Source organism: Marmota marmota, unplaced genomic scaffold (assembly GCF_001458135.2).
Source record: "Marmota marmota marmota unplaced genomic scaffold, marMar, whole genome shotgun sequence".
NCBI classification, from domain to species: Eukaryota; Metazoa; Chordata; class Mammalia; order Rodentia; family Sciuridae; genus Marmota; species Marmota marmota.
In genome coordinates this window covers 36955084-36968225 of record NW_025999968.1, presented here as the reverse complement: position 1 = coordinate 36968225, position 13142 = coordinate 36955084, and the positions used below count along the sequence as shown (strand labels likewise).

Genomic DNA, 13142 nt, shown 5'->3' with positions numbered 1-13142 from the left:
CATTCTAGTGGCTCCCTGGGTATTAGACTGCATATTGATAATGGACTCAGAATTTCAACCTTCACCAGTGCCCCAAAGATCTACAGATCTACAGAATCCTGGGACTCATAGCTGTATGTTGCAAGCCACCTTGACCCAAGTCATACCAGCTGAGGCAGTGTGCTCTTTAGGTTTTACCAGTTAGTATCAGCTGCTCCCAGGCATAATAACCCCCAATGAGAATAAATCCTCACCCTGACCAGAAGGGTCATATATGGTGTGAATTCTTGTCTTCTGATGATCCTTCTTACATGTTATGCTCCAGCCACCTGGCTTCCTTAAATACCCCAAGTCTACTCGTACACATATCACCGTGGCTTACTGCTCACATCCTCCATATCTTTACTCACTTTCAGCCTCCTCAGTGGGAAGCACAAACTACTGAAAAGTTCAGCTACCACCCTAGCTAGGTGTGCTCTGCGCCCTGTTCCACTTGCTCCATAGCACTTATCTTGAATATTATATTTTTATTTGTCTCATATTTTCCTTCCACTAGAAAGAATATTCCACGACAAGGATTTTTTCTCTATTTTTTAAAAACTTATTTATGCACTAATAGCATAAAGAACTATGACTGGCCCATAGTAAACTGGTGACTGGTAAATATATTAAATCAATAAAATATAATCTCACAAAGAATTAATCTGAAAAACTGTCATGATAGAAACTCATTTCTGAAAAAATAGCTTTTATTTTATTTTCAATTTTAAAATTAAAGAATACTTTTCAATAGATTTTTAAGCAATTTTGTTTTAGGTGATTGTTGCCTACCTGATTATCTACATTTTGTGATTCTTGGGTACTTTTCTTCTTAGGTTTAGGTATCCAAGAGCCATTGGGACATATAGATTTTTATCCAAATGGAGGAAAAAAACAACCTGGATGTCCTAAGTCAATTTTTTCAGGTATATGAAATAGTATTTGCAAATGAACTACACATGATTGGAAATGGTAAAAGAAAATAATTTATTTTTTCTTTTTTAATCTTTGGGCAATAGTTTGATTTAATCTTCTTTTCCCCAAGATTCAGGATAGTTATTGATCATAAATACTTTAATTTGATCCTGAGTCATTCATAAAGATTGCCAGTAGTCATATCATTTGGTTATGAATGAGACCTATTATGTAATGGTTCCAGTGATTTTAGTTCATCGTTTTAAATGTTAGGAAAAATTTTAAGTTATTGAGAAAGCACCATGTAGCTAAAGTATCATGTAACACACATTTGATTTCAAAATTCAACATTCACCATCACCATTTTATTGTACAAACAAATGTTCTCAATTCTTGATTGTCTTATATAGAGAGATAGATGAACAGTTGCCACAGGTGTGGAATTTGGATCATCTTAGAGCCATGGTGATAAATATTAGGTCCACAGCAGTAATGAGTAAGACATAACACAGGGCCAAAATCTGCTGAAGATAGACGAGTTTGGTCAAAGGGAGAGGATGCTAGACCTTGGGAAAGGAAAGAGGGGTCATAAAGTTTCATTGTCATCTGTTTCCATAGGTATTTCTGAGGCTGGGTGGAAATCTTAGAGGTAGAGGATTAGAAGGGAGAAATGTATACTAGTTATTAATATGCTAGCTTTGTGTTTTTACAACCTGCTTGTATTGAAATTAAACATCCCTGCTGTATTAGTAATTACTTTATGAAAAATTTTATTAATTTTCTGCAAAAGACATGCTAAAGTTAATTTTTTAATGGTACTCTTTGTTAAGGGGCTTGAGATATAACTATATTGTAGTCAAAAATTTCATATTTGTGAGGTGCACAGAATTTAGTAGAACTTAATCTTCAGTTTTTCTCTAATTAATCTCAGTTTAATACATCTATAGTTCTTTTGCTTTTTTTTTTTCCTTAAAGGATTGGAATATATTAAGTGTGACCACCAGCGAGCAATTCACTTGTTCATGGCAACTTTGGAAACAAACTGCATCTTTGTTTCATTTCCTTGTTCTTCATACAGAGATTACAAGGCTAGTTTATGTGTGGACTGTGGCAGCTTTAAGGAAAACTCATGTCCTAGGCTAGGTAAGAAGGATTGGTATAGTTACAGTAATTCCTTTTGAAAATGAATACCCAAATTGTTAGCATTTTCTGCTGAATTTAAATCATAAAATCAATTATTTATGTTTATGTGTTAATTTGCTAACATTTTATGGAAAATGTATCTGTGGAGATGTGGTACTGTCAGAATAAATATTTTATTTACTACTAAATTTTAAAAGATAATTAATGAGAGAAATAGACCAACTGCCTTCCTATTCTTAATATAGAGGGCAGATTTCAATGACCTCATTATGACCCATGTTCTTGATAGCCAAATGGATCTAACTATTTATCATCGAATTATGTTTACATTTAAAGAAAGAAACTTGCGCATTCTTTGCAGCCCTGAGATTTTTTTTTTTAATTTTTTATTGTGGGTTGTTCAAAACATTACAAATTTCTTGACATATCATATTCCACACTTTGATTCAAGTGGGTTATGAACTCCCACCTTCACCCCATACACAGATTGCAGAATCACATCAGTTACACATCCATTGATTTACATATTGCCATGCTAGTGTCTGTTGTGCTCCGCTGCCTTTCCCATCCTCCCCCCTNGCGAGGCCCTGGGTTCGATTCTCAGCACCACATAAAAGTAAATAAATAAGGATATTGTGTCCAACCAAAAATAAATGTTAAAAAAAAGAGAGCATAAGTGGGAACTAAAGTTAAACTTGTGTAGTCTCCATTAAGCATTCTTTCTACTTCATTCAAATCTCCAATGTTGGAGGTAGGAATTGAGGAACAAAGAAGCATCTGAAACATGTATGTGTATATATTATTAATAAATATTTAAATTTTATAAATATAGAAATATGTTATATATAATACACATTCTATGTGCATATGTGTACATTTATTAAATATATGTTATCTACTATGTGACTGTGTATAGATGCCCTTTATGCTATTTACATATTTATATTGTACATCATATATATACATGCATATCATATGTGTATGTATGTATGCATGTGTATATAGGAAAACTGAGGGCTATACCCAAAGAAATAAATTATATGTTCATTTACTACATTGTATTCTGCAGAACTTACTAAAGAGTTACAAGTAAAATTATGAATTCATAATATAGTAGTAAAACCTATTATAAATAGACTATAAGTCTTGTGACGTGGTAAATTCTGATTAGACTTTTAGAGAGTGGATTTATTAATGAATCCTGAATTTGAATTATTATTGTAGTTGAAATAAGTAGAATACTATGCTTTTTTTTTTAGTTGTCAGTGGGCCTATTTATTTATTTATATGCAATGCTCAGGATCAAACCCAGGGCCTCACACATGCCAGGCAAGAACTGTCCCAGTTACCAATACCACATCATTTGAAAAATGTTTTTTTAAATTGCTAAAATCTATGACTGTGATTATTGCAATGATTATGCTTATTAATTCTTTAGTTATATTTTAGTGATTTGAAATATGCATGTTATTTGATAGAAGTTCAATATCCAATGTTCTGTTTCTTAAATCTCAGGTTATGAAGCTGAGCTATGGAAAATTGGCTTAAAAGGAAGAGTGGAAGGATGGCCTCATAGGACCATTGTGTATTTGGATACTAGTAGTACAAGTCCATTTTGTAGTAAGTTGTTAACATTTTTAACAAATGAAAAAAATATTATTTTTTTGTATTCCTTTAAAAAAATTTTTTTTTTGTACCAAGGATTGAACTCAGGGGCATTAACCACTAAGCCACATCCCCAGTCCTTTTTTATATTTTATTTTGAGACAGGGTCTTCCTGAGTTGCTGAGGGTCTCACTAAATTGGAGGGGCTGGCTTTGAATTCGAGATCCTCCTGCCTCAGCCTCCCAAGCTGCTGGGATTATAGGCATGTGCCACCTTGCCTGCTGTAGTCCTTTTTATTTTATTGAAAATATGCTTTGCACTCTCCCAAATTCCATCACTTTAAAAAATTTGTTACAGATAGTTGAACAAATTTGACTAAGGACTTTATTTTTTTAGATAAGTTGATCAGATGCTTGTATAATATTTTCCCAAAGAAATGATCCTAGCCTCCTTCAAAATCACATGATTTGTTTTCCAGAAATCATTTCAGGATTTAACATGTTAGGAAGCCTAAGACTTTTGTATATACTATTTATACCAAATTAAGACTTAAACTATATATATCTGAAAATGGCAAATAAGTAATAATCTCCCTAATACATTTAGAGTTAAACGAGAGAAAATGTGTAGAACAGGAGAGAATGTTATGCCAGTTGTATTACATAATTAACATAAAGAGGACCTATGAAAGATAGCACAATTATTTTCTTTAGAGATGAAAAGCTGGAAGTGATTTATAAAGAAATCACTTTATGTGGATATTACGAGGTTAGTTTCTAGTTAGTGGCATTGACTTTGGTGTCTGAGGAATTTAGGTGGGCCAGTTACTGTTAAGGTTTTGAAGTTGTACTCACTGTCAGTTCAAGATATTATAATCCTTTAAACCTTAATTATATGTCCTGTTATACTGAATTGTGTCTGTCCTCTAATGAATTAAAATTTTTATTTATTAATTTTAGATTTGCAAATAGAAGAACTAATACAGAGCTACATATCTTTTATCCAATTTCCCTCCATGGTAACATTTTATAATACTATAGGTAATATAATTTCATTAGCAGTATATTGATGTTTGTACAGTCCATCTACTTTATTCAGATCTTTTCCTAAATTGTGTGTGTGTGTGTGTGTATAATCTGTATACAGATTAGTCACATGTATATGGTTATGTCTCTACCGCTACAGTTAAGATACTGAGCAGTTCATCACCACAAGAATCCCTTATGTTGTGCTTTTATAACCATATATGCTATTTCCCAGCTGTCTCTAACTTCTGACATCTATTAAAATATATTTCTAAAGTTTTGTCATTTCAAAAATGTTATATAAAAGGAATTATTTAGTATGTGATTTTGTTGTTGGCTCTTCTTTAAGCAACATAACCTGAAAGGTCATTCATGTAACATGTATGAATAATTCATTCTTTTTCTTTTGTGAGTAGTATTCCAGAGTATGTATGCACTATAGTTTAACCGTTGAGCTGTTAAAGAGCATAGAGGATGAATTCAGTTTTTGGCTATTACAAATAATGCTATTAAGAATTTTGTGTACAAAGTTTTGTGTGAATATGTTTTCATTTTTGTCACAAGGCTCAGGAGTGCAATTGTTGTATCATAAACTAATTGCTTGCTTAGGTTTATAAGAGATTGACAGTTGTTTTCCAAAATGGCTGTATCATTTTGTATTCCCCTGAGCAAACTATGCGTGATCTATTTTCTCTGATTCCCACTTGCCTTTGTCATTATTTTTGAAATCTTACCCATTCTGATGAGTATATATTGACACCCCATTTGACTTTAACTTGTGTTGGCTGATATGTGATTATATTGAATATCTCTTTATAAGTCCTTTTTAGGTGAAGAGTGTGTTCATGCCTTTTTTGGCATTTTCCAATTGGATTATTTTTTAACTATTGAGTTTGAGATTTCTTTACATATTGTAGAAAGTAGTGCTTATTAGTTATTTGGTCTGAAAATATTTTCTCAGGTTCTGCAGCTTGTCTTCACAGTTTTTTACTGTTGCTTGTTAGTTATACACGACATTAAGATACATTTTTACATAATTAAAAAAAAACATGGAATGTAAGTTGCTAAAATTCTGTCCCCAGTATTTTCCCTTCCTCTTGCAGTTTCCTTTCCTCTACTCTATAGACTTTTCTGCTGTTTATTTTTTAGGTTTCTTTTTTGTTGTTGTTGTTAGTGTTTTGTGGAGATACCTGATGGTGAGATTCACGGTGATATATTCATATATAGGCATAGAAAAGTTAGGTTAGATTCATTCCTTTATTCTTCCTTTATCCTGTCCCTTCTCCCTCCCCCTTAGTCTCCTCCATCTAGCTTACCCATCTTTCTTTTGTTTGATGGAATCCCCCCACTGTTTCCCCCTCTCTCTTCCTTTCTTTCTTTCTCTCATTTTTTCCTCCTTACTTTGGGCTTGATTTCACATATAAGGAAAAACATTGGGCCTTTCACTTTCTGAGTGTAGCTTATTTCTCCTAGCATCATAGTCTCCAGTTCCATCCATTTACCAGCAGATGCTGTAATTTTATTTATTTTTATGGCTGAGTAAAACTCCATCGTGTACGTGTACCACATTTTCTTTATCTGCTCATCTGTTGAAGCACACCTGGGTTGGTTCCATATTTCAGCTATTGTGAATTGTCTTTCTGTAAACATTGATGTGGCCTTGTCACTGTAGTATGCTGATTTTAGTTCTTTTGGATATGTGCTGAGGAGTGGTATAGCTGGATCATATGGTAATTCCATTCCTAGTTTTTTGAGAAATCTCCATACTGCTTTCCATACTTGTTGCACTAGTTTGCAGTCCCATCAACAATGCATGAGTGTACTTTTACCCTCATATCCTCACCAACACTTACTGTTATTTATATTCTTGATAATTGCTATTCTGACTAGAGTGAGATGAAGTCTCACCATAGTTTGATTTGCATTTCCTTGATTGCTAGCAATGTTGAACATTTTAAAAATAGATTTGTTGGCCAACAGTATTTTTTTCTTTTGTGAGGTGTGTGTTCAGTTCTTCTGCCTACTTATAAATTAGGTTATTTGTTTTTGGTGTCAAGTTTTTGAGTTCTTTATATATATTCTTAATATTAATACCCTACCAGAGGTGTGGGTGACAAAGATCTTTATTGAGTAGGCATTTTTATTACTTTCCTTTGCTGTATAGAAGCTTTTTAATTTGATGAGATCTTACTTATTGGTTTTTAAGTTTATTTCTTACATTTTAGGGGGCTTGCTAAGCAAGTAGTTCCTGTGCCAACATGTTACAGTGTTGGGTCTACATTTTCTTTGAACAGTTGGAGAGTTTCAGACCTAATTCTGAGGACTTTGATCCACTTTGAATTGACTTATGTGTAGGGTGAGAGATGGAGGCCAAGTTTCATAATTCTACATATAGGGTTCTAGTTTTCCCAGCTCCATTTGTTAAAAAGGCTATCTTTTCTCCAGTGTATATTTTTAGAAACTTTTTTTAGTGTAAGATAACTGTATCTATGTGGATTTGTCTCTGTGTCTTCTATTCTGTTCCATTAATTTTCATGTCTGTCTGGGTTGTCAGTACCATGCTGTTTTGTTACTATAGCTCTCTAGTGTATTTCGAAGTCTGGTATTGTGATGTCTCCAGCATCATTTTTTTTTTTTTTTTCAGGATTGCTTTGGCTATTCTACATCTCTTATTTTTCCAAATGGATATTATAATTGCTTTTTCTAATTCTGTGAAGAACATCATTGGCAATCAAATGGAGATTGCATTGAATCTATATATAATGCTTTTGGTAGTATGGCGATTTTAATAATATTGATTCTCCAGACCCAAGAACAAGATGTAAAGTGTTCCTTTACATCTCTTGCATTAGAAATTTTCATATTATAAGGTCTTCTTCAGTTTCTTTCTTCAGTGTTCTATAGTTTTCACTGTAGAGATCCTTGACATCTTTTGTTGGATTTATTCCCATGTATTTTATTTTATTTTCTGAGGTTAGTGTGAATGGGATAGTTTTCCCAATTTCTTTTTCAGTGGGTTTATTATTGGGTTTATTATGTGTGTTGATCTTGTATCCTGCTGCTTTACTAAAACCTTTTATTAGCTCTAGAAGTCTTCTGGCTGTAACTTGTCTTTTCATCCTTTTCACAGTCTTTTGCAGAGCAAAATGTTTACTCTAATAAGGAATGAATTCTATATTGATGCTTGATATAAATTTATATTCTGCCTTTGCTGTTTGGAATGTATATAGTGCTGTTATATTTTCCTGAATATATTATATATCATATTTGCTGCTTTTATTTTTGATTTATATATAAAAATTTATCTTACCCCCATGGACTATTTTATTAGATTATATTCACAGCAATAATTTACCTCACAGATTCTTTGAATCTTTTCTTTTTATCTGTCTTTAATGTTTTATTCTGTGGTATTTTGCTTCCATTTATTTGATACTCAATATTATTTATAAATATCATTATTGCATTAACTATTCAATTTTATTTCCCAATTTTTTTTTTATGTTTGTGTCTGGAGTTCTCCTGATCCTGCATTTCTTCCTTTCAGTGTTAACTTCTTCCTGACATATACCCTATCAGTGACTTTTCACTAGTGGTCTCTACCAGTTTTCCTTTTTTTTTCCCTTGAAAATATTCTTATCTTTTTCTCACTTAGAAATGAAAACATAGTTTGAGATAAGTTCTACATTAACATTTTTTTGTTCAGCTTATTGAAAATATTAATTCTCTTATGTTCATTCAAGCTTCTTTTTTTCTAGGTTTTATGAACCTAATTATTTCCTGAAGATAATCTGTCACTTTCCTTTTATTGTATTCATTAATTTACTTTGTTTTGATGTGTTATTTTTCAATATTGATGCTCCCTTCAAGTCTGGATTAATTGTTAATGAAAAATCTGTGCTCTTTTAAATCAGAATTTCATGTGTTTCATATATATAGAAAATGCTCAGCAGCCAGCTGTTTTTCAAAATTCTCAGAGCACATTGGACTCCTTTTTTTCTAGAACTATATCATTACAATCCTAGAGGACTCTTATGTAAATTGTTTGGGGTTCTTCATTAAATTTCATGTTATTATTATTTTCTTAACCTTAATACCAGCTGGGTTTGTACCTCAGTGGTACAATGCCTGTCTTGCCTTGGGTTCAATCCTTAGAACCTCAAAAAGAAGAAAAGAAATGATTTTTAAAAAGATTCATACAGGCACAGAACCAGGAGGAGTAATTTCCCCTTTGATCACTTCAATGATGAGGCAGGAAATCGAGGTCCCTGGATCTCTATAGGGACCTGCATTTCCGCTCTGTCACTTAGTACCAGGTCTCTTTTTCCTTTGTGGAGGTTGATACTTCAGCCTCACTCTCCTTCATTCACCCAGTTCTCAGTTCCCTGGGCTTCAACCCTTATGGCCTTGGATATTTTTTTCTTCATTTCTCCTTCCTCCTTTTGGGCTTGATTTTGTATGAAAATATATATTGCTCAACTACCACTTCTACATACTTATAGTACGATGGTGGCTTATTCTGTAACGTTTTAATAAACGGTGCTGCCAGAATTTACCTGAGCCAATTTATGGGTGAGGTGGGTGAAAATACTCTGCCTGAAGCCGGGCATAAACTTCAGAATAAGAAGTGTTCCTTTATATCTCTTGAAATTTACAAGATGCAGTCATAAATGCATTACTTTATTTGAGGTAATACTAAGCACAATGAATGATATTACTTCTGACTATTTAGTGGAAACGATTAACAGGTAGCATTTATAACTTTTGTATATCTCGCAGGAATTTACAGATTCCACATTATGTTTGAATATGTATATTGTCTTCTAGGGATGACTTAAGATAACTGGCAGAGTCAGGGCTTCCTGTGTAATCCTGAAACTGTTGAGAATAGGGATGATTTCAGTAGTTTTGCCTCTGGAAGGTATACCATACTAAATTTTCATGAGGACATTTTGAATAGGAGCTACTGTGAACTTGCCCTACTACGGTTATTTAATTTAATTGAGTCATTTAATTTAATCTTTCAGCTGCCCAAAAAATTGGGGGTGATGGTAGTCAAGCAGATATAGCTTGGACTAGTAATCAGATAATTAAGAAACCTTATCATATTTACCTTAGAAATCTTATTGAAAAGTTCAAATTGTTTAATTGGCCTAAATTTTGAATGTTGTTTATTTTCTGATTTGCAGATAAATTAGAATTTATTAGGTATTTGGCCAAATCCTAACTACAACCATGACTAGGTTCTTATTCTTTGTTTTTAAGACTAGTCAAAAGTTGACAAACAAGCCAGGTGCAGTGGTACACACCTGAAATCCCAGCAGCTCAATAGGCTAAGACAGGAGGATTTTGAGTTCAAAGCCAGAGTCAGCAATGACAAGGCTCTAAGGAATTCATTGAGAGACTCTGGCTCTAAACAAAATACAAAATAGGACTGGGGATGTGACTCAGTGGTTGAGTGCCTCTGAGTTCACTTCCTGGTATTCCCTCCCTCAAAGAAAAAAAAAAGCTGACAAACAAGCAAAAATATTACTTAAGGACAAAAAGAGAGCTTCTAATGAATATCATTTAACATATATAATATAGGACTAAATTAAATAATATATATCTCTGTGTATTTGTATATGTATCAAAATTAAAGTTTAAAAAATAATGTGAATGGCCTTTTATATTTTTATTTCGTAGCTTATTATTTTGTTCTCAGTATAGTTGCTGTGGGTGAAGCTATGAGTGATGGCTATATTTCATTTAGATTATTAAACCAACTGGGAACCATTGAAAATCCAAGGCTCTATGAGTAAGTACCATTTCATGTTTTCTTCTTTCATACATTAAATGTTTGCTATCTTGAGTATCCAGTTTAGAAGATAGTCCAAACAGAGTAAATTTCTATCCAAAGAGTATTAAAATGTTAGATATTATAAGGATCCCATGTGTCACCTTTGGATTCTTTCATTTTAAAGAGGAAGATATTGAATATGAGGCTGAATAGGTAATTAATATTATAGAACTGGTTACTACCTCAGTTACAAGAGTACAAGAAGAATTTTTTTGTTTTCTCTCTGTCTTTTCATTCTTTTTTTTTTTTAAAGTTGGATGTGGGCATGATACCTTATTTATTTTTATGTAGTGCTGAGAATCGAACCCAGTGCCTCACACGTGCTAGGCAAGTACTCTACCGCTGAGCTATGACTTCAGCCTCATCTTTCCATTCTTAATTCCAGTATTCTTCCTAACAATCTTGCCTTCCCAATTTCTCCAGTTTTCATGCAACATCATGTTCACAGTGGCAAAAGTGAAGGTCCAGTGGCATCAGTTAATAACCAAGTGATGCCATTTTAGTATTTCAGAAAACCATGCTCAGCCACAAAGTTCCTAAATAATAGGAGAGGGATGTTTTTCTTTAATCTTTTATTTAGCTTCTTATGCATGTGCAATTGTATACACGTTTCTAATGTTATCTAATCATCTCAAAGCCAACTATCATGTGGGTTTCTTGAATGCCTGTGTGTTTAATAAATTCTTAAAGTAGGAAATTTATTTTCTCTCAAAAGTATGGCAAATAGGTACATCTTAGAGTTGAAATTATGACTTCCAATATAGTGTGTTGGACTTCTGGAAAGTGATTAAATAACAGAGTTGCTTTCAAAAGACTCACAGTTACCATGTCAGGTGAATAAATAAAAGATAAATTTTATTTTGCTATGGCTGCACTTATAATAGTTTGGTTTAACTTTTGAATGGCTATTGATGATATTGGAGTTTCAGGGGGTTTAGTTGGTATCTCAAACATTTGCTCCTGTCACATTTTAGGTAGTCCTAGTACCTGAATTGGCAAATTGATTAAATCTAATGTGTGAGGGACCTCAGACCTGAGTATATAGTGACATATAGATTTATTCAGCCATTAACTATGAAGTAGGAAAAAGTTCCTGCCTATTTTATTTGCACAACAATAGCAGTGTCTTTAATATTATAGTATTATTAACATTTAATTAAAATAAGAATAACATTAAAATATAAAAGGAGACACACTTTACAACTGATACAATGTTTAAGACAAAATATTTTAGACCATGCACTACACAGAGAAAATGATTTAAAAAAGTTCATGTTGATAAAAATCACTGAAAACCTCTGTGCTGAAGAAAAATAAAGACCTTCCATCATGGGAAGCAATGATCATCCTCAGGAATAATATTCTTGGTTGCGAGTCAGGCAATTTTTAAAAACTTTTAAGAAAAATGCATTTTTTAATATTAAAAACTCTAACATTAATTTTCTAAAGTTAGTAAAAGCATTGCAGATAATTTAATGGTAAAATGAATGTAGTAGGGCTGGGGATGTGGCTCAAGCGGTAGCGCGCTCGCCTGGCATGTGCGGGGCACTGGGTTCGATCCTCAGCACCACATACTAATAAAATAAAGATGTTGTGTCCACTGAAAACTAAAAAATAAATATTAAAAAATTCTCTCTTTCTCTCTAGAAAAAAATAAATGTAATAATAATGCAAGAGTACCAATTATTCTTGTTCTTTTCCTTTTTTAAACCTTCCTTTAGTCACTTAGAAAAGAAGATAAAAGAAATCAAATTAGAATTTCAATCCAGATTTTTTTTTACTTTTATCAAGCCCCCATCTTTTATTATAAAAAGCTTTAAAGCGTTATTTACCTAATTTTGAACATTGGTCAAATGTGTGTCATTGTGTATATTATTGCAAAATAGTTGACTACTTTTTGTAACATTGTATGTAATTCTAATTTGAGTATGTATATTTATGTATATTCATATAGTCAATTATTTAGTCTTATCAGAAATATGCTTTTTTAGCTTTTGTATGAATTTACTTATCTAACACATTATTCATCACAAATCTTATTCAGACATTTTACAGAGTACTAGAACTCAAACTGAAATAGTTTTATTGTTCACAAGAAAGTCACAGAATACTGGAAGACTAAGCCATAATTGCATCTCTGAGTAATCAGTTTTATGATAGAATATCACTAAATTACTGTTAAAGCACAGAGGAGAAGCAAGGGAGCATTTGAAAATAAGGTGATGGACTCCAAAAACAGGGAGAAGTTATTTTCAAAGATAAGGAGATGGGAAAACACGTAATTTAAGAATAGTGCACAGAGTAGAGTTCTCAAGCAGTTGCTTTGAATTTTTCTGGAAAGCAAACTTATCTTCTGATTTACTTTGCAAACATATGGAACACCATGGAGAAATGTAAAATATGGGAACATTCCGTGGTAAAATCTGCCCATCTAATCCTGGCTAATGGCTTTATTGTTTATATATTAATTATTTTGGGGATTTGAATACATTTTAGATGCTCTGGGAGTCAGAGAATGTTAATGATATTTTATTTGCCTTTCCAAAATTGAAACAGGAATATTTCTTCACTGTAGAAAATGTGTCATTTTATAGACT

General features: G+C 32.6%; 1 protein-coding gene across 4 annotated transcripts in view; it reads left to right on the top strand.

Moving 5' to 3' along the window:
- Positions 1-13142, top strand: part of Lipi (lipase I) — a 59354-nt gene that overhangs the window by 27705 nt on the left and 18507 nt on the right. For all 4 annotated transcript variants that reach the window (XM_048803512.1, XM_048803513.1, XM_048803514.1 and 1 more), the window contains 4 exons: positions 855-944; positions 1909-2076; positions 3592-3696; positions 10392-10503. In XM_048803512.1, coding sequence (XP_048659469.1) covers positions 855-944; positions 1909-2076; positions 3592-3696; positions 10392-10503 — 475 coding nt within the window. The remainder of the gene's footprint in view (positions 1-854; positions 945-1908; positions 2077-3591; positions 3697-10391; positions 10504-13142) is intronic.